Raw genomic sequence first — 22,841 nt, 5'->3', positions numbered from 1 at the left:
ACATTAAGCTGTCATGGTAGAAGGTAATGCTTTCACATTACTATCCAAACTTGTAAAAATACTCAGAGAAGCAGAAAGAAGTACTAAATTTAGACCCTGATTTAATATGTTCAAGAGCATGATTCATTTCCCCCTGTGCTGGTACAGCCTGGGGAATCTGCGTGTACAAGAGGCAACACAAGGATACAAAGGGTACTCTCATTCATCCAGAGGCTCAAGGAAGCCAGAGAGCACCCCATTTTCTCTGCCAACAAAGATATACTTCCGAGTACTTCACACACCAAAACAGAAACCGGATTTCTCAACTGGAATGAGTCTATCTAATTTTAGCTTTGCCCTGGCTTTGGCATGAATGTGCAGGAAATTTATTTTGCTGCTCCTCTTCTCTAAGTGGCTTTTTCCCCTCAGGTTCCAGTGGGATCCTGATAAGCTCTCAGAAGCCATGCAACATGGGTCACCTTAATGAGATGTCCAAAAGAATGTCATCATTTGGTAGCAATGCATTTAGCAACATGGAGCCCAAGTCACCTTATAGCAGCCAATAGGTTGGATTTTAGAGAGCTAGTATTATAAGCATGGGAGATGATTTGGAACTATTTGAAAACGACGGAATAACAACAACAACAAAAAACAACTAAACAACAGCAAGTTCAATTCCCATCAATTAATTAGGGTGTGGGGCAAAGCGCCCAGGCAGAGCAGACCATTACTTTCCTTTCCCCAGTTTCATTACCTGCTGTTTCCAATATGTTCTTGCACTCACTTCTGCTCCCAGCACCAAAGCAAATATTTTAGCTTCTACTGAAAATTGAGATTAAGGCTGAACTATCATTTATGTTAACCCAACCAGGCTTAGAGGTAAAAAGCACCTAAATTATTTTTGAGTTTACAGTGACTTCATTTGTTCTTCTTCTTCTTCTTTTTTTTTTCTTTGAGTCTTTAGGCACATTTGGAAAGTAACCTTATAATCTCATTCTAGCTTTTTTGGCCTTATCGATAGTCTCTGGGTTTAGGACAAAATACAAGAAGAAAAATAAATGTATATCAAAAATGTGTGGTTTGGTAACATTGCCTCCCAGAAGTGAGGGCATTAAAGCTGTCCTCCCTTCTGAGGTATAAGACAGGTATAATACCCCTAGGGCCCCATTATACATCTATATACGTTCTTCTCAATTAAGAAAGATTATTTCTTCAAACATGAAATGAGTTCAGCAAATTTGCAGTTAAAAACAAAAAGAGTTAGACATGGAGCGCGTGCATTATGTTAGAAATGAGTTGCTCTGGGGAGGTGTGTGTAAATGGGCAGCACTTGGAGAGGCCCACACAGGGTACAGCCACGGGATGAGGTTGGTAGACCTTGGGCAGGGCTGTGGGTCCAGGTGGATATGAGATCCGATCAGCCTGAACACATGCTTCACAAACCAACCTGGGCACGGCACAGAAAAGAGGCAAGACACTGCAGGGCAGCATAAATAATTTGTACCTTTCTCAAAGAGCTTGGTTCTTGGGTCTCCCGGGTAGTTCTGAATGACCAGGTGGGGCAGCCACCCAATCCCCTTGGGCCTACCCTGTGCCATAACATAAAAATCATATCATTTAGAGGACAGGGATCTTCAATGACCTTAGCCAAATATGATGACAGATTTAGGGACAGCTTTCTTTACCCATTTGAGAAAGGACAAATATTCTTTAGCACTCTAGACAGAAAACTGGCTGATTTAGCTTAGAACAGTGGCTACTATTGTAGCCAATTTCAGAACATCAAAAAGGAAGGTAAGTAGTTAGGGGAAGGGTGTCATGAAGGTTGCATCCATCCAAGGCTGGGTCAGTTACATATTGGGATTTGGGGTAGAAATTTTTTTCTAACACACGTAGAACACCACAGATCTAATTAACAACGTGGGAAATCTATTTTCATACTTTACTCACACAAAACACCTCTCTTCTGTCTCCAGGGGGTTTTCAAGTTCTAAACTACAATCAGCCCTTCTTTTAAAAAATAACAATAATAGATCCTCTTAGCCAGATGGTGGTGTTTGTTGCACTAGGCTGGGTTCATAGTACAACATCAATAAATGGCCACTTGTAGAGCGACAGACAGAATCCCATTCATAAAACACACCTGCACCTCCCTCATTCTCCCATCCCAAAATGTTGCGTTGTCAAAACACCCATGGGGGCTTAATCTCATTTTGAGGAAAAAGGGAAAATTAGAAAAGGCAAAATAATGTGGGTGGAAAAGCAATTAATTTTTTTTTGGTGGGGGTGGGAAATAGTATACTTAATCTTTGAGGACAATGATCATAGGTGGGCTTTTTAAGTATTGTTTTGCCTTTAGGGATCATTTGAAAGAAGGATTCCGAAAGTTTTGCTCAGTCCTTGGAAAGCTGTTTTGGTGAAGGCTGCACATTGTCAAGCAAAGATATTTCAACTGAGAGATGGAGTTAAAATTCTTCCTCAGTGAGTTGGCTAAGTCTCGTGAAATGAATATTTGTTTCAATTGGGTGTTCCAAAAATGCCTTCTTGCATAAGATAACTCATTTTGAGAAGGAAAGGGAATTTATTCAAAATCTATCATGAAAGGGAAAATGATGTAGTGGTATGTCCTGCTGCCAGTGGACACGTGCTCTCCCCAAGCCTGGATGGCTCACGCTCTTTGGTGCTTTGTACTTATTTTCCTGGTCTCAGTTCTACCTAGGACTGGCAGGGGTGAAGAGAGATGTTGACTAGTCTCTGCTCCTGCTCTTAATAAGCTATACTACCTGGTTATATAACCTTAATCCATGTCCGTAGTCCAGGGCTCAGATGGCTGGCCTGTCAGCAAAAAATGTCTGAAAATGTTAATTCAACAATGTTGGTGGGATGTTATTTCTAGAACTAAACTCCTCAGGGAAAATGAGAAATAATTGCTCCTGGGATTCAACTCCTCCACACTGAAAGATATTTCTTTCCTGATGCTTTCTTCCCAATGCCTGGTGTGCCCTGACATTTGGTCCAAATAAAATCTGGAACAGACTCTTGGGATACAACTGTCTACACACTCTATTCGAGAGGCGTGTTTATTATGGAGAATCAGCATCTATTAGAGTTTGAAACATCGGGGGGCCTGCTGGTGCTCTCTCTCCACACTGAATCACTTCATGATATAGATACTATTTTTGGCATTTACAGCAAACGACTCAGTTTATAACCTAGGGTATTTTCCATATTTCCAGGCAATAAATACTAGCTTCTTTCGCATCTCAAAAACACATAGTTTAAGACAGTGGGAAAACGAGCTGGGGAATGGTTTCCAGGGCAAGGAAAACACCATGCAGATGTTGGCCCTCACTCTTGAATTCTGATGGTGAAATTGAGAATTGTTTATTTGTTCTGAAGTCAAACCCAAGGAATTTATTTTTTGCAGGCTGGGGTAAGGGTAAGGAATAGTGATGTAATATATTACTAATATTGAAATAATCAACACATGGAGCTAGAATTTTGAATCCCTAAAGAATTTCAGTCTTTTTAAATGGTTCATTTTTCGATCAAATTTGGCACACCAGATATCGATTCATGTCACAGAAAGGACATACCTGAAGAAATACCCGAGGACTGCTTTGCTAAAATTGCATATTCACCTTCTGTAATTGTTTTTTTGTTCCTCCAAGATAACGAGCTAGGAATCGGTCCTCTATCTTGAGCCATTTATTGAGAACAAATAAATGAACTTGAAAAAGACATGACCCAATTGAAGTTAAATACCTGACTTTGGTGTATGAGAATCATAAACTTGCTTACGGTCTATCTGGTCTGCAAACACTTCCCCATAAATCATCCAGTAGGGCATGTAGAAGATGTTCTTGGCCAATTTCCATGATGGCTCCTCATTGGGAAAGAGAATGGCTTGCCTGGCGACCCCAAAACTCATCAGCACCACCAGCATAATGATGACAAAGTACATCATGTCTATCATCTGGAAGAGTGGGGAAGCAGAGGGAGAAACAAAAGAAAACACATAAGACTGAGTGTCCCTATGACACTGACACTGATGGAAACCTTTGAAGGAGGTTCACTTTCAGTAATGCTGATAAGCGATGTTCAGATAGGTAGCTGTGTCTAGATAAGAGGACACTTGTTCTATTGAAGCCAAAATCCATGGAATCTCATCAATAACTCAAAAATCATTAAAAAAAAATCCCCCAAACCCAATCACATAGACAATGGAACCCCTTCATTTTCCATTGCTGTTTGTGGGACCTAAATAAGACTAGGCATGGGAGTCAAGGAACACAGAAATGGAGGTATCTATATTAATTCAGTGCTAACTTTTTCTCTGCCCCTGTAGGAGACAAATGTCCTTCTTGCATCTCTTTCTTCTTAGCAAAATTGAAATTGGGAGAGTTGAACTATTTCAAGTACTAATGCCATAAATTCTTTAAGTTCTGAAAGACTAATGAAGAGTTGGAAAGTTCAAGAAAATAATCATTTGTAAACAAAGCTAGGACAACAAATATCCACCATATACCATCTTATTCTTGTAGCCCCACCTCACTGCATGGTGTTCTAAAACAAAGCGGTCTCCCAGAGAACCACTCTTTCTGTATTATCCTACAGTGTATCCTATCAGTTACTAAGGGTGTTTTCATAGGCATTAGAATCAGGTAGCCCATTCTTGTGCTTGCTGTTGAAATGTTGGATTTTCATCTTGACCTGTTTATAAAATTCTCTTGACTGCATTCGACTACAATGTTATCTCTTGTTTCTCTTTATTCTTTTTTTTTGCTTGTTTTCATGATACATGTTATTTGAGATCTGTTTCTCATATGCCAAATTAGTTTCCTTTCATCATTGAAAATAGATGAAGATATAATAACTATTATTTTGTCTGGCCAGAACTCATTGCCTTCTACTTTTAGAGATCATCTCCACCCATTTTGGCCACCAAGGTAGTTATCGTTCCAGGCTAGGCTTGTCGAGGTACCTTATGCTCTGGCAACAGTGATAGGAATAGGCATGTGATACAAGAATCCAACCTGAATCCTTTTTTTTTGGATATTTTTCAACTGAAGCTGGGAGAGAAAAGCTCCCTTTCTGTCTCTGTAATGATGTGAATTCAGAGTATCTGAGACCGAGTCCCCCATTACTGATCAAAGTGAATGAAGCAGATGAGAGAGAGAGAGAGAGAGAGAGAGAGAGAGAGAGAGAGAGAGATCGAGAGAGAGAGAGAGAGAGAGAGAGAGAGAAGGAAGAGAGAGAGAAAGTCCTGATAGTGGTGGTTGAGAGAGCCTGGCTGCAGTAGCCCTTAAGGTGTGTTCCATCATGCCCTGCTATAAATCAATTTATCCCTCCTAGGCTTAGGCTAGTTGATTAGTTTCTATCCCTCGCATCAAACCTTCTAATACTAAAGACTCCCTTCTCTTGGATATCAAATTTCCTAAAGAGATGCCCCTCCACAAAGAAAGACTAATGATAATCTTACCAATGATAATGAAGGTTTTAAATTAGTTTTAAAATTTTATTTTAAAAGAATACACTCCATGGTGTTTGTTATTGAAATTAAAACATTACAGCCTTCCTGTTTGCCTTAACACATTGGAGCTTAATATAGTTTATGTCAATTAATCAACTTTCAAGGAAGCTTCAAAATCCATATCTCAAGTATCATCTGACTTTGAAACTAAGAATTTCTCAAAATGTGGCATTAATTCATATTTGTTTACTATCCTTAAAACATATATGCTAGTTAACTAGTTATTCCGTTCACAATTTAGTGGCCTCAAAATTCTCCTAAAATGAGCAAGCCTGCTATGTTGAAACAGTTTCATAGGAAAAAGGGGCTTGTTTCTCATCTTCTCTCTTTTTTATTTTGTAAAATTCTTTCATTATTTATTTCCAAAAAGTTCTAACCAATGAAGAAACACTAATGGGTTTTTCATGTTGTATTTATTTAAATTGATCATGAGGTGGGTGGTAAGATGAAGGTGTGTACTCATGAGATTTAGTAGCCAGTCTGAGCCAAGAAAATGCAGCTAGTAAATACAGCAACCATTCTAATTTAATTTCTCAGGACTGTTATCATTCAGGTTGATTGTGATATATATTCAAAGGGTAAAACAATTAAAGAGAGGAAATATTCTTCCTAAAACTCAACTTTATATATTTCAAAGAAGTCTTAGCTTCCATACAAACACCATAATCTGATAGAGTGGAATGCAGAACTAGAATATTATTAGTGAGAACTGGGGCTGACTTCCTCTGTTTTGAAAGCTAAATTGTCCAGTGGTTCAATATTAAGAGAGCTAACTCTATCTTACTCTTGTAAATATTCTTTGTGTTCTGTAGGGATGAGTATGTACTGTAGTGATTAAGCACGTGTTCTCAGGTGTCAGACTACCTGAGTTTTTTCATCTTCGCTCTACTAGTAAAAATAGCTAGGTGGTCTTGCTTATTAATCTTTTTTTTTCATTCTCAAAATGGGGATAATAATAACAGTAATAATACGTATTGTTTTTGCGAGGATTAAATGAGATAATATGTGAAACAATGTGGGTAGTTCTCAGTTTATGCTATGTGTTATTAATAGAATTAGAAGAAGGTCATGCTATAGAGTCAGATAGACAGGAATTTGAACCCTGCCTTTTTCCTTTGCCCAGTTTCAGTTTATTCCATCATTAAATGAAGACACAAACATCTATTTCATGGGTTTGTAATAATAATAATATGGTATTTGGCACATAGTAAATGATAGCTTTTATTAGTGTTGTTTTTATTCTGGGTTATATAAGTGACCTTAGTGCTAGACTATTCCACTGAGATATGGAATACAAAGGAAAGTGATCCTGGTTCTAAAGATCCACTGGAATCATACTTGATCAGTATTGCATTTAGGTATCTTAGCAGCTGTCTGTCCCAGGACCACAGGGCACAGACACTTGGCTGTTTAGTACTAAATAAGGACTGATGTTGAGGGGCTTTCGTTATAATCACATCTGGGCATATTTTGTTAAGCTTCTAGCCTGGCAGTCCATTTGGCCCTCTGATAAATTCTATAGGCATATTTTACCTACCTTCTGGATCAGTGACTCAACTATTGAACTAATTATTTTAAAAGCTCCATGGAGAACAAAGCGCCCAAATATACTCATTTTCTTATTATTCCTGACTTATAAGTCATTCATAAGTTAGAAGGTAGAGGAAATGCAGTACATCTCTCTTGCTCACTCCATAGTAAGGTTTAATTCTAGTAAAAATTAGGCATAATTATGCCATCATTAAAATGATAGACATGGATTTTAAAATAATCTTGCTGCTTTAGTTTGACTTTAGTTATTTCAAGTATTTAAATGCCACCCAACCTTTTTTAAAGTACTATATTTGGTTTGTTTGGGTCTTTTCAGGTTTTATTTACTGCAATAAAATAAGGCAACAATCAATTAGAGAAAACAACCAATCGGATTATGTAATTGCCTAATGTAGTGGTTTTCAACCAAGGGCACTTTTGACCCCCGGGGGACATATATGGCAATGTTTGGAAACATTTTCGTTGTCGTGTGTGTGTGTGTGTGTGTGTGTGTGTGTGTGTGTGTGTGTGTGTGTGCATGCACACTCATATTCATGGGTAGAAGTTGGTGATGCTGCTAAACATCCTACGATGTGAGGGACAGCCTCCCACAATGAATTATCTAGTCTAAAATGTCAATAGTGTCAAGGTTGAAAACCTTGCCCTAATTTTGCAGCTGTTATAGTTCTTTACTTTCATTGGGTCCATTTGAGAATCCATTGGAGAATCTCATGGAAACTTCTCCTCTCTGTTCAGAAAATTCATATGCCCACACATTTTTATATATACCTCGAGTGGAGGGTCCACAGATCCTCCCTCCTAAATCTTTTCCATAGACTCTAAGTTGAGACTCTCTGCTTTTAGATATAGGAATTTTCACCACAATCTCAAACTCATTACTAAAGTACAAAGAAGATTCTATAACAGTATAATAGAGTAAGATGCATTTTTTTTCTAGTCAAAAATTCCAATTGAACTAGGATTTAGTTTTGGGATTCGGTCTAACTCAAGCTTGTTGAATTTAAGTTTTTCCTCTCTACAATGGATTTGGGATGTTTTCCCTAAACAATGCTGTTGTTATAAATACCAAGCTTTTGTACAAAAGTGTTAGAATAGAGCAGGATTACTATACTCACCAATTTCTCCCTTTCTTATTGTACTTTAACAAGTATAATATGAACATAATAAAAGATATAATTTGTCAACTACCTACTATGAGCCAGACACTGTTGGCTATTTAATACATACTATTTCTAACCATCACAACAACCTTACGAGATATGCATTTATTGTAACTACTTTAGAAATGAGTAAACTGTTTCAAAGTGGTTAAATTAATTGCTCAAGGTCCCTTAACCCCTTCCTTTTGGATTCAAATTCTCTCTTTCTTTGCATGAATTTATTAATGCTTTTGTAGGAAGAGTCTTGGTTATTTAAGATTCATTTTAACAGAGTTAAACATACACACAATAATAATAAATATTAATTTGCTGGCTGAAAGGTAAGCAGCAATGATATATAAAGTAAAACTTGAGCGAGAATAATAAAGGACATCTATTGATCAACTGTTGCTGGCTTTAACAGCTCATAAGAGAAAGTGGAGTGGAGGTTTTCAGCAAAGAGGTCTTATAGTAAGAAGTGTTTGCCAGTGTAGGATGGATGTACTTGGCTTTTCCACCCGTAAATGTGAAGTAGAGGACACTTAGAAAAGTGGAGGAACTGATAAACAGAACAAAAACAAAACAAAAAAACCACAACAATTTCTGGAGCTGATTTCTAGTGTGTGCCCAAGTTCACGCTAATGCTGTCCTCTTAGGGCTGGGTCTTTATGGAGAAAGTCTGGAAACCAGTGTGGTCAAGGAGTGTCAGCACAATCCACAGCCATTTGTTGGGTAGCATATTAGTTTGCCACTTGGGATTCCTTTTTAAAGAATAAGATAAGTAGGACATCCTTCTGGAACCTAGTTTTTAATAACATCATTTTCCAGTAGTCTAACCAGACACATGATATGTTGATAGAACTTAATGTTCAATTCAAACACCACCAAACAAGTAAGTTCAAATAAACTGTTTTCTTCTCTTTGTGTAGGGAAAGGAATTTTACCAGCACTTCATTTAAAAAAAGCAACATTAAAAATCTTGAAAATCTGTTAAAAATTTGGAGAGGAGACTCACTTCTCCTAAAATGTAACCTCCATGTGAAATCTTCCCCGACCTACATTCTTTTTTCTATGCTCCTCTTGTATCTTATATACATCTCTATTACAGCATTCTCACACTGTATGGTGATCACTTATCTTTCTGTCATCTTCAGCCTCATGGAATGAGCACCTTTATATACCCAACTCCTAATCCAGTGCTTGGCACAAAACTGATGATCTTTATATATTTTTCAGTAAGTAGATAGGTGAGCGATTGCTAATTCTCCAGTTAAATACATAGTGGTAGTCAGACTCCTGAACACACCGAAGGAAGTTCAAAAATAAAACACCCCCAGGGCCATCTCAGTTAGAGTTTTAGCACAGGCCCAAATGAGTTATTCCTTCTTCCTATTATTATCAGTCCTCCTTTGAGAATTTATTACATGGAATCAGAGGACCCTGCTTACCATTTTTCCAATCATCATTACATATGGGCCCAAGTACTTGTTCACGCCGAAGATGTCTAACAGACGAATGTACCAGTAAATGATGTTCACACAATAGATGACCCTCCCATCACTCCTGAAGGGCTGGTCTTGGAGACGAAGGATCATTCCAACAGAGAACAGAAGTATGGCTATGAGGTCTGTCACGTTCCAGTACTCCTGCAGCCACACCTTCACTTTCTGTAGCAACTTTCCCGGCTCTGACATCAGAATCTAAAAGGCAGGAAAGAGAGTGGGGTTTAGTTAGGATTCCAGTCTATCTTAGCCCAGTTGGAAAGTGTCAGTCTGTTCACTGACATCAGTAGCTTGTTTTGTCTGTCCGTGTCTACTTGAACACTTGCACGCTATGAATGTACAACCATGCAAAGCTTAGGCCATCCACATGCAAATATTCCAGAAGCAAATATAAGCAATAAGTTTGATCTTTTGGGTTGCCTTATAATTTTATGATACACATTAGAGTTTTGTTATAAAACTATTGATTTCTAACACCCTGTAAATCTCTGAAATCCTCCTCCATCTCAGTAAACAGAGTTACCATATTGAGTTATTCAGATCACTAAGTTGGGAGGACTCCTTTATTCTTCTCTTTCACACCCACATCCTCTGCATCAACATGTCCTATCACCTCTATTTCTAAATACAAGCTAATCCAACCGCTCTCACCACCTCCACTGCTGCCATTCTATTCTAAGCCCCATTACATCTCCCAGATGACTGCAACAGCCTTCTGACTGGCATCTCTGCCACCATTGTTGTCCTCTCTGTCTCAATCTACTCTTTGAGCAGAATACAGAACGGTCTTTAAAATGGTTCTTAAACACTTAAGCCATGATCTGGGTGGTGATCACAGTTGCATAGACAGGCAAAAATTCGTCAAGTCGTACCCTTGTGAGTTGTTCATTTTCTTACAAGTTAGTTTAATATTGAATGTCAACCGTAACTGAAATTTTTTTTAAAGTTTTTTATTTGTTATTGAAATAAAAAAGTAAAAGAGACACTTGAGAGAGATATGAACTACAATAATAAAAACTAAAGCAAGTCATGATAATTGAATGCTAAAATCTTCTGATGGCTTCTATTACAAATAGAGAAAGAGCCAAACTCCTTATTGTGGCCTCATTCGCCGTCTCGCCATATTCTCCCCATTCGCCACCCTGCTGCCTTGGTGGTCTGCTCTTAAGCCTAACAAGTTCATTCTGTGTTCAGGACATTTTCACTTGTTCCTCTTGTTGGGCATTTTCTCCTCCCAGATTTTTACATATTTGGCTCCTCTTCATCCTCAAGGTCTCTGTTCACATTTCCTCTTCTTAGGAAGTCTTTCCTTGAGTATCCTACCTGCAGTGGTCTCCACAGCCTCAAGTCACTAATATATTACCTTATTTTGCTTTTTGAAGATTTTTATCATTATATGAAATTAATTTCTGTATGCGTGCATATGTGTATGTATGTGTCTGTCTGTCTATCATCTATCTATCTATCATCTATCTATCTATCTATCTATCTATCATCTATCTATCATCTATCTTCCTACCTACTTATCTACCTACCTACTAGACTGTAAACTTGAGGGCAGACCCTTTTTTAGTTTACTAGACTGTAAACTTGAGGGCAGACCCTTTTTTCCTCAGGGCCTGTAATATAATAATAAATATGTGTTGACTATTGCATAGACACCTCACAGCAGTTCTCCAGTCCCTTAACTGCTGGGTGGGACTCCGACTTACCTTGAATCTAGAGCGGCCTTTTTGCTTACTCATACTCTATGAAATGCACAGTTGCATAGTGGGAGTTGCAACTCATCCCACACCACTGCCTGCCCCAGGATGTGAGGAACTGGAGAAGCCGACCCAGTGAGGCTATGTAGCAGGGCTACCTTCACAAATCATTTGTGTTTACTGCTGAGACTTTTATCTCTTTGAGCCATGACCTGCCCTTTCCAACTCAGGGCCTCTCAAGGGAGAGGAGAGGAAAGACTGGGGACAGGTCTGCAGCTATGTATTTGAATCCACATGTCCCCTTTAATGGCTTACCTTGGCTTGAAATAATAGGGAGGAGAGGTCTTAATAAGTCAGGACTAGGGCTGAGAAGGCTGAGCAAAGAACCAGGCAACCACCTGGTAGCTTCGTTCTTCCTCTTCTGTGATGCCGCATTTCTAAACCCTAGCCCGTGGCTTCTTAAATTTTAGCATGCATCAGAGTCACTGGGAGAGCCAGCAAACCACAGATGGCAGGGCCCTACCCTTGGACTTTCTGCTTCAGTTTACCCGGTATGGGGCTTGAGGATTTGTATTTCTACCAAATTCACAAGTCAAGCTGATGACCACAGATGGAGAACCACTGTCTCCTCCATCAGGAATTCCTTCAGCTGCTCTTGTCCTGATGGCTTCTCACTCCCAGCTCTAACCTAACTAGGTGAAAATCTGTGTGTGTGTTGGGAGCGGGGGGTGGAGTGTCTTAGAGCTTCTTTAACCCTTGGCCTACACTTTCCTAAAACTGTCAAACACAGAGGTTTATCGTATAATTTTTAAATAGTGAAAATATTTTTGCAAAATCTCAACATAAAAAAAGAGATAAAAGCCAAGCTGCTAAAGGTGAAGCAGGAGTGAAGAGCTGAGCCCCTGCACTGTCCCTTTTATTTCCCCAGCTAGCTCTTCGTCACCTCTTAGACCTTTGGGGCTCTGAGGAGCATCCCAGTTTGCCCAGTTTGGAACTCACTGTGGGAATGAAGAGAGCAGTGGGCCTAGAGAGGGAGCAGGCGTAAGACACAGTTCTTTCTAGCTGTGGGATACAGAAAAATAGCTCAGTCCCTGAGTCTTACTCCCCATACACGTAAAGCGGAGATGTCATAATAGACATACCACTTACTTCCCAGAGCTGTGGGGAGGACCCAAATGAGAGATTGTCTACCAATGCACGCTCTAAACAGCTACGTGCTATTAAGCTATTACTGCGGCTTGTTTTGGTGACTACACACAGAAGTATGTGGTGCTGGGAATGGGAGGGCAGCATGTGAAACCACAAAGCCTTGTATGTCCCTCCTCGTATGTCCCTCCTGTACATCCCTCGGAAGGCATGACACAGTACAAACTTTTCCATGTTCCCAGGATCCTAAATCTGAGATCTTGAGGGCCTGTGTGCTGACGGTGATGGAGCACGAGGGTAGGACCTGTGGGGTCCTCACTTTCTTGGCAGTGGAGCATTTCTTTAATGGCTTCAGGGCCGTGGAGTAAGGGGTGAGGGAGCTACCTCATCAGGCAGAAGAGGAGAAGCTCAGACACTAAGGTGGTCAGTGCCTCCCTTCTCACAGCTTCCGCAGAAGCAAGGACTCTTCCGTTGACCCCCTGCTGACCCCAGGCTCTAAAGCCCTGCCCTCGCTGCTATTATATGCCGCCTCAGGAGAAATGGATATCCAGGCCTTGAGGCTCCTGGCAGCCCTCCTGCTTGGCAGCTTCTTCCAGAACAGTCTGTGGAGTACAGACTGCTCCCTGTATTCTTCCAGCCTAGTCCCTGGAGAGATTCCAGTCTCCCTGCTCAAGTCTTTCCCTTTTCTGCTTATCATGGGGAAGGAACGTGCATCTGGGCGTTAAATCGCAAGTGAGCTGGCACTTCACAGCAAGAAGTCCTTAGCAGGAGCAGGCCTCAGTTCTCAGAGAGCTACACAAAGACCAAAGCAAATTTATTACTGTTTTTCAGTTTACAGAGGGGAAATCCACAAACTGGTCAGGAAGTAGAAGGCACTTTCAATTGGTTAGAACAAGGCAAGAAGGCAAGGCATCCCTTAAAAAACATTTTTTTTTTTTAAATTCTTTTAAAAATCTAGTCTCTTATAAACTGAGACTAGTGTACCCACACCCAAATTCTGAGGATGGGGACATGCTGGTTAGAAGTTAAATATACTCAAAGCAGTTTAAAACGAAGAGAAGGGCTCTAAATATACACATGAGATTTTTTTCATGATCCCAACATGACAGTGTCTAATAGATACTGCATCTTTTTTTTTTTTCTGAAGGAGAATATTCGAAAGCTGAAATCTAAGATAATAAGGGCCTTTTAACATGTTTTAGTAATGAAGGCGAGGGCCAATTTGTGGATTTGTAGGGATCCTTTTTTCTGTGGAGTTCATTAAACCTCCCCACTCATTGCAGTACAGTGAGTAGGATAGTTCTAGAGCTCTAGAGGATGCAATGGACTTGACAGGGAGAGATACTTCCAGAAAAGACCTCTCCTGCAGACAGTAGTTTCAGGAGGAAATGCAGAGGAATCATCACACCGCAGAAGCCCGCCTTCCCTAGGGTTTGCGAGTGGAAGTGTGTGCAGCACGTCGAGCAGGGCTGCAGAGCCCTCTGGTGGACTCTTGCTTCACTGCATCCATTTTAGCTGCTCTGAATCTGATGGCCTCTGAGACAGCCTTTGACCTCAGGTTAATCATATGGGAGTGGTGTTATTCATCGCTCCTTTTACTCGATGCGGGTGGAGGGAGAAGAGAGGGACCCACACTCTCAACCTGAAGGATGGGAAATATGCTCAATTCACCCAGGTGATACCCAGGACTTGGTGGAAAGGCTGGTGCCCAGCAGGTGGATAATAAGTATTGAGAAGGAATAAACTGGAGAATAAATTAATGAATGGAAGCATAGTTCCTTCTAGAGCTGCTGAAATACATTTGGAGAATCACAGGTATTGGTGGACTAAGTCCGAAGAGACCCAGAGTGAGGGGTTGCAATGGGAGTTAAAAGTGGGAAAATGTAAAGATTAAAAAAAAAAAGGATAAAAAGTGGGAAATTTAAAGAAATTATGTTTATAGGGATGAGGAAAGGGTGGTGTAAACAGTGTTGAAACAACTTGAGGGTTTCTTGGGGCAAGAGCTGTGTTAGCAGAAAAGGGACTGAATCCTAAGCACTCATGGAGTGACACCCCATGAACACACGCTGTGAAGCCTCCTCAGGTTTGTCGGCAGCCCTCAAAGCCATGTCTAGACTTCAGTGGCAGCATTACAGAAAACAGTTTCTGAATTGATTTGGATCTTGAGCATCCCTCTCTCTCCTCCATGCACAAAGGTAACCAACCCCTGCCTTTCTCCTAAGTTCTCTTTTATGCAAGTGGTTACCTCTCTCATCTTTTCTATTCCCAGCGTGAAAATATAGGAAATGACGATCCATTCCTGGGTGGAAGGCCAGCGCTCCATCTTCACTAACACGATATAGTTGAAGAGCATCAGGTAACCGATGTACGCCAGCTGTAAGGAAACACAACACGGTGCTGCTCTGGCTGCAACACCCAGAGCCCTGCCCTTGGGCAAGGCCACCGCGTGACAGGACAAGAACAAGGTCAGCAAGCAGGACTCAGAATTCATGAACAAATGAACTTCAAAGCTTTAAGCTAGCAAAAAAAAATAATAATTATAAAAGACTACAGTACTTGAAATAATTTGATATGCAGTCTTCATTTTGACCCTGACATACCTCTCTGGGTCCCAGCACTTTGCTGTACCTATGTGTCGTGATGCAGCATTGATTTTGTTTTTCAGTCACCCAGTTTCTCGTGCCTTCCTGGCTAAAAAGGGAACCTCCTCTCTCAGAGGCTGCTCTTGCTCACGCGTGAGCCTCACGTTCTTGAATTAGTGGATGTTTTTGCCTAATGAATGCCAGGTGGATTAAATGTCAGCAAGAAGGAAAGAAGACATAGGCTATACTTGTAAATTGGTCAAACCAACATAAAAATAGCCCAGACTTTATCTAAAAGCCTCACTTTAATTCTCTCCTGAGTTAATGTCTTCTTTGTTTTCCTCTTACCTTAATGTACTTGGCCTGACGATGCTCTGGGAAGGTTTTACCTATTTTTTATTGCACCACCTTCCTGCCCTATTCAAGTTGAGATATTCCTTCCTGGTTTCTGTTTCTTTGAAACAAAACAAGAAAAAGCAATTTATAGAAAGAAATGGCTAACTGTGTGGCCATTCTCTGTAGCCGACTGTGGCCTGAAGTGGGGTTTAATCCTCTTGGGGCTTTAGCACCAGAGGTTGAACGCTGATGAAACAGGCTGAATTTCTGGGTGTCCCTGGACAACTCAGGGTTCAGGTTTGGTGACTGTCACTAAAGGATTCAGTTATGTCTAGATAAGTAGGGTGTAGGACGGCTGGTGAGGTTCTTGCATAAGGGGCCTAGGAGCCTCTGGGGAGAAAACTCACCTAGGGGAAATGGCACATAAATTAAACCTGTCTAGGCGATGCTTCAAGTTAAGCAAGGTACTTCCTAGCTTTAGAGGCCTCAAGGGCTGTGAGTAGGCCAAGACTGAGTTTATTCAAATCTGCACTCTTTGGAGGCTGCATAGCAAATAGAACACAGTGTGGGCAAAGGTTTTGAGGCCTTGAGGGTTCAGGAGATACAATGTGACTCTCGAGCCCAGGGTCACATTTCTTTACCTTAGAAGGTAAAGAAAGAAGCAGCTTGGCTGGGAGATACAAAGGGAAACTGGCAGCCTACAGGGCTAAAAGAATAGTGCTTTCCCTACTCTTTTTTCCTTTTTTCCTTCCTTTCTCCCTCCCTTCCTTCCTCCTTCCCTTCCTTCTTTCCTTCCTCCTTCTTCCCTTCCCTTCCCTTCCTTCCTTCCACGTGTAGATTCTTAATATGAGTCAAGATATTTTCTGAGACCCTAATACATTGACGCACATATGGACACAACGATATAATTTCTCAACTCTTGAAGGGCAAAGATTCAGTTCAGAGTTCAATGAGATCATGTATGAAAGCTTAAGAGCAGTTACAGAGATGCTGGAGGGTCCTCGGGGCTCCTTCTCCACAGGAGAGATTTGCTTTTTTTTACACCCACTCCCTCAGGGGCTGTCATTTTAATTCATGCCTCAGTTTTTATCTTCCCCACCCTGACTTTCAGAATTATTAGCACTTTGTGAAAACCTCACCTGAGAAGAGTCTACTTGAAATCATGTAGGATACTGTTTAAAATGGAATTTGGTTCATATGGTTCCTGTTTACCATTATATCCTGGCATCCACTCTCTGTTCCCTCTGTGTACTGTATTTTACAAAACACAAAGAAAAGACTTCGATGACTAAACTCTAAAATACCCTCGGCCTCATTCTGACCTGAAATCCTTCTCCCTCTCCAGTTGCTTCTTTTTGTTGGTTGGGTCATGTTCTATCACTTCTAGGTGGAATGGATCTTGTTAACTGCCCTGGTTTTAATCACTTTACCAAATTCAATGCAAAACATTCTCTTGTCTTATGTCTCTTGTGTCATGTGGGCCCAATGACACACGTAATTCTTCCAGAACCTCTGCATTTTAGTACTTAAGTACAGGTATACCTCGGAGATATTGCAGGTTCGGTCCCATACCACAGCAATAAAGGGAGCATCAGAATAAAGCAAGTTGTAACCTTATTGCTGGTGGAAGGTCTTCCTTTCAATTTGTGAAAAACACATCTGTGAAGCACAATAAAACGAGGTCTGCCTGTAACTCTGTAACCTGAGTCTGTCCTCTCAACACAGGTCTAGCGTATTTGTTTTGTGGAAGGAATAATGTTCGGTGGAAGGAATGTAGATACAGAAGTCAGTCAAACTTGGATTTAAATCCTAACTTGAGCACTTCCGAGCTGTATCATTTTGTATATATCACTTCACCTGCCTGGGCCTCCATTCTGTGAAATGGAGATGATCACTCCTGATCTTCTAGAGTTTTTGAAAGCATTGTAGATGTGTGTGTGAGGGAGAATATGTATTTATCTCTTGACACAGTGTAGAGGCCCAGTGATGGTGGCTAACATTATTATTTGCCTCTTTTTTCCAAAAACTTTTATTCCTCTCATTTTCTCTTACCTCAGACTTTGATTCCTTTTGATCGCCTGTTAAGTCTTCCTTTCTCTCCTTTTTTCCTTTAAAAATTGCCCTCATTATTGTTTATGCTTTCTCCACAATCATCTATTTTAGCTCCTTCTTATTCTATAAATCTCAGTTACGCTATAATACTTTTCTTCCCATAATCAAGGTATAACATAATACTTTGGGACAACTCTCAAAATATGGACTTCCACAAATAGTGCTTTAAATATCTTTAAACGGCACAATAGAAGCGTGGCTGCTGTCTTGGAAGCACCCTGTCTTAGAACCTGACGACATTCATGGGGCCCTGCTGCAGATTACTGTAATGTGATGTGCTTCCATGGTGTGTGTGTGTGTGTGTGTGTGTGTGTGTGCGTGCGTGTGCGTGTGCGTGTGTGTGCGCGCGCGCGCTCACACACATGTGGTAAGCTTTAACAAGCTGGATGTAGAATGTCGAAGCTTTAAAAAGAAACATAACCCTATGATTCTTATTTAAGCCAGTGGGAATCCTATAACCATTTGTATTTTATATGCTTACATATTCTTTTTATAAATTTTCCATTAACCAAGATGCATGACTCTTAAACTATGAAAAGCAAGCACCAAAGCCTGCCGCAGTTGCCTGTGGGGCGTACCATTTCTTCCTCCTTTTTCTACTGCCCCTAGAGAGTGGAGGGGGCACAAGGTGTTTGTTAGAGAAAGGAGTCTGTCGCTGCTGACCAGAGCACATGCCCTACCCTCTGACCACGTGCCACTTCATGCCTTGAATCTGCATCCTCCCCAGCTGGGTACTTGAAACTGGCTCTCATCACAAATGGCCCGGGAGCCAATTGGATCCCTGCCTCGTTTCCTCTTGGAACAGAGGAGGACCCAACTTGCTCCTCCGGAAACTTGCCACCATATGGAAGTGAGGTTATGTGAACATGACGTGCGTCTACTTTCAGAACCTTGAGAGTGTAGAAGTAGATACTTTTGGAAATAAGAATGGGAAATACTCTTACAGAAAAGGACACAACCAAAGCAAATGGCACCTTTGATCTAATGCTGAGTTTTATGGTGAAGCACATCTGAGAATTTAAAAGATTGGCACTGCCCATCTCCATTTACTTCCCTGAGGCTGGGGTTTGTCAATATGTAAATACTGATTTCTGAACATCCTTGTATAAAAACAATCAAATATGATTGGCGCGTCCTGTCTAATGGGTTGGCTGAGGCTAATTCAGTCAGCTGTGCAGAAGGGAGTGGGATACACAAGCTCCATTTCTCAAAGAGGCAGCTCTACCACCTGCTGCCTATGATAAAGGAAAGCAGTGTGTCCTAAGCTTGTTGGACCACAAGACTCACCTGAGAAGCTTTTGAAACACACAGCCTCAGGCTTCTCCCTAATGACTTGATTTAGTGGGTCTGTGATGGGGCCAGGAATTTGCATTTCTAACAAAACCCCTTATCATTATGGAAGTCTTGGAAATACTGGGCTAAAAACTTAGCCCTCTGTCTGGGGTAGTGGTTCTTGATTCTGGCTGCTCATTATACCCACCAGGGAGCTTTGAAATATTCTGATGCCCTGGCTGTACTCCAGACCAATGATGTCAGAATCTCTGGGACTAGAACCCAGATATCTTTTTTTTTTTTAAATAAAAATATAAATAAAACTCAGGTGTTTTTTAAAAAGCTTCCAGGTGATTCCAGGTGTAGCTATGGCTGAGGTCAGGACATTTGTGATTTGAAAACATTCTTGGCTAATAATTTGCCTCAGCTGAAAACACGGGGACTAGAAGAATCAAGGAAATAAAATGACTACTGAACGCAGATCAAGAAAAAAGGGAAACGCCTTGGAAAAATCAGAGAAGGGAGTACTCTATTTGTAAAGGTGACAGATAATTCTTCGACTGGTGTCTTTTATTACCCTTGATAGGGAGTCTGCAAATGTTTTTTGTAAAGAATCCGACAGCAAATTTTTAAGGCTTTGTAGGGCCTGATAGGCTCTATTGCAAGTAATCAACGTAACAGTTGTAGCAAAAAAAACAAAAAACAAAACAAAAAAAACCAGCCAGAATATAGATAAATGGGTAAGTCTGGTGGCGTTCTAATAAAATTTCATTTATGGACACTGAAATGTAAATTTTATATAATTTTTGTGTCACAAAGTATTCTTCCTTTGATTTTATTTCAACTCTTTAAAAATACAAATCTATTCCTAGCTCACAGGCCACAATAACAGGCAGTGGGTTGGACTGGGCCCATGGGTCCTTATTTACCAAGCCCTGTTCTAGGTGAGACAATTGCGGCAGCCCTATTATAAGAGGAAGGACAGACCTGAGTGTAAAATATAGTCAATTATTACCTTGATTGAACTTTTAGATTAGAGAAAGTATATTTAAAGCAGCTAGAACTGTGGCTCATGGTAGATGTTCGATAAGTGATGCTTTATTATTGTTGAGTGGATGGATGAATAAAACACTAACTACTGCTCTTCAGTGGAACTAGCCTGGGAACAAGTTATATTGTGCTTACATGTTCCAAGCACTGTTCTAAGTGCTTTACACATTTTAACACATTTAATCTTTACTAAGGTATGATTATTATGCCCATCGTAAGAAAATCAGGGACACAGTGCTGAGATAACTTGCTTGAGGTCACAAGTTACTAAGAGACACAGACAGGATTTCTACTCAGGCTGTCTGACTCCAAACTCCACGCTTGTCACCACCAAGTTCTTTTCTACAAGTTAAAAATAATATATATGTTTGTATAAAGCATATAAATAGAAATGAGTTTTGCAAGCCTTATATTTTTGAAAGATAATTTTTTTAACGTTAATAAATTTGAATTTTTACTTCACAATGAAAATTTAATATTTATATTTTGGTAATATCTCATCCTCTCTCAAGACCATACTTTAGAGCAGTGGTTTTCAACTGGTGGCACTTTTATCCTATAAGTGGACATTTGGCAATGTCTCGAGACATTTTGGTTGTCATAGTTGGGGTGTGGAGAGTGCTACTGGCATCTAGAGGACAGAGGTCAGAGATGCTGCTAAACATACTACAATGCACAGGACAGCCTTTCTTAACAAAGAATTACTCTGCCCTAAAATGTCAATAGTACCAGGTTGAGAAAGCCTTGTGCTTAAAGTTGGCATTAAGTGTTAGAACACAGGACCACATAAAAAGCACTTCATCTGGTCATTTGAGTCATCTCAGTCTCAGATTCAAATTAGCCTACTGCTGACTCAAGTGACTGGTATGTAGCTGGTTGTGAGAGAGGCCGAAAATATAGATGCACTATCCTTCATCTGGCACAGTTCCACTGCGCTTAGAGAGAAGCAGAGATGGCCTGGGCCACGGCTCACCTTAAGCTTACTTAATGTATCATTGAAAAGTAGAAGTAGAAACCCAATAGTTGAGCCATTTCTATCACGTGAGGAGGCTATTTCACAGACAATCTTTTATTTAGTGGGCAGAAAATGTTTGCAGGGTGTGCTTTCCGAACAGCATTTACCATGACTGTAGTTTGCTTTGAGTAGTTTTTGCTGCATGTTAACTGTGTCAGAGCAAGAAAAGTTATTTGATGACACTACTAGACTGGAAATAATTACACATTAACAGTACCCATCTTTAGTAGTGCTACTTCTAAACTCTGCTCAGCCCGTAACCACCAAATGTTCCCAAAACCTAGCATTGTCATCTCAAATGGGCAACTCTGATCCAGTGCTCATCAATCCGGAACAGAGAAATGTTTTGAAAGAGGATATCTATTTTCCTGCTAGACTAGACTCATCTCACCTCTATTTCTGTTAGTTCTCACTTTTACTATTTCCTTCATCTTCTGAGAGGAGGAGAAATGTAGAAGCTGTGGAAGCTGCCTCACAAACTCCACAAATCTTGCAAAGCTATTGGAAAAAGCAAGTTCATGAAACTTTCGTTTCTGCTTGTGTGGTCCTCATATCATGGCTCACAGAGGAAACCAGTCAGGTGCATGAGAAATTGATGCTGGCTTTCTATGGACATCCATTAGGAAGAAGAAAAGAAGAAAGACTTACAGTGTAGAACCAGAACTTCACGATAGGTGCATTGTAGAATTCATAGATTTTTCTGCCCAACGGGATTAACCGGTGCCTGCTCTGAACTTCCTCTTCATCCTTCTTCCTGGAGGACTCCCCATTGTTTCGTCCCAACATTGCCTACAGTGGAAGAGAATTGATACCATCACTGCAGGGCTCTAGAGAGCGTGGAGTTCAATGGGCTCATTTATGGATGAGGAAAAGATGCTCATTGAACCTAAGAGCTTTGCCCAAGGCCCCCGGAGATGTAGAGGACGTGCCTTCCCTAAGTTTGCATTTGCATTATACATAGAATCTGTGTACTTCTGGGATAGAAGGCCTTTGGGATATTTCGTGAGCATACTCATCTCTTCCACCTTGAAACCTCTGGAAGAAGGAAGTGATGGAAGATACTCCGAGTTCTGAGAAGGAGAAAAAGTATAGCCTTGGAAGGCTATGAATCTGTATTTTCTTCCAACCTCTCTCTTCCCATATATAAATGATGAAACAGGCAGACCTGGATTCAAATGTGTCTCCACTCATGCTAATGACTCTTAAGTCATAGATAAATTGGACCCTAATACTTAATTTATCCAAAGGTTATAAGTATTCAAGCATTTAAGTTGTTGAAATGCCTGGAGCTTAGCTATGTCAGGAACATCTCCCCAGCCCTTAGGTATATGCCTCGGTTTCCTGATTTCAAACCCTGTGAAACCCGAATTATGCTGGTGTTAGTTTTGTGGCAACACCTGGGCACACTGCCTTCCTCCCCATGGACTAGGAGAAGTCAGGCCTGACCCTGAGAGGCCCTTGTCACCAGGCTGTTGGAGATTTCCCTCAGAATACGATTATTTCCTTATCATTCATGGCAACAGCAGCAGCAACAACAATTATGATGAAACATGGCAAAAAAGGCAGAATTTGAGAAAAGGAAGACACATGCCTGTTTAAGTGGCAAGTGACAGGATGCCCCAAAGGTGGCTGAGATCCTAACAGTGAAGAGTTCCAGGCTTTGGGTCACACTCAGAAGGAGGATGAGTCCTAATTTGAACACTTAGAATCCATGGCACCTCGAGCAAGTCTTTTAACCTCTCTGAGACTTAGTTCCTTTGTCTATAGAATGAGGGTAACATTAGCACCTGATATAGGGTTGGTCTATAATTTATAGCATCTGGCACTTAATAAGTGCTCAGTAAGTATTAGCTAGTCATTAAAGTGATCTGAGACTTTCTCGGATACTCTTGACTGAAATGATCTAGTTGGTATCTCTCAC

The 22,841-nt window shown here is 40.6% G+C and overlaps 1 protein-coding gene across 7 annotated transcripts in view; it reads right to left on the bottom strand.

Moving 5' to 3' along the window:
* The window catches only part of TRPM3 (transient receptor potential cation channel subfamily M member 3), a 512,305-nt gene that overhangs the window by 56,127 nt on the left and 433,337 nt on the right, over window positions 1–22,841 (bottom strand). For all 7 annotated transcript variants that reach the window (XM_011371276.2, XM_011371290.2, XM_023537349.1 and 4 more), the window contains 4 exons: window positions 21,569–21,709; window positions 14,799–14,927; window positions 9,651–9,902; window positions 3,781–3,955 (listed from right to left, as the gene is read on the bottom strand). In XM_011371276.2, the coding sequence (XP_011369578.1) occupies window positions 3,781–3,955; window positions 9,651–9,902; window positions 14,799–14,927; window positions 21,569–21,709 (697 nt within the window). The remainder of the gene's footprint in view (window positions 1–3,780; window positions 3,956–9,650; window positions 9,903–14,798; window positions 14,928–21,568; window positions 21,710–22,841) is intronic.

Source organism: Pteropus vampyrus, unplaced genomic scaffold, assembly GCF_000151845.1.
Source record: "Pteropus vampyrus isolate Shadow unplaced genomic scaffold, Pvam_2.0 Scaffold186, whole genome shotgun sequence".
Taxonomy (NCBI): domain Eukaryota; kingdom Metazoa; phylum Chordata; class Mammalia; order Chiroptera; family Pteropodidae; genus Pteropus; species Pteropus vampyrus.
This window is presented reverse-complemented; position numbering and strand designations above follow the sequence as displayed.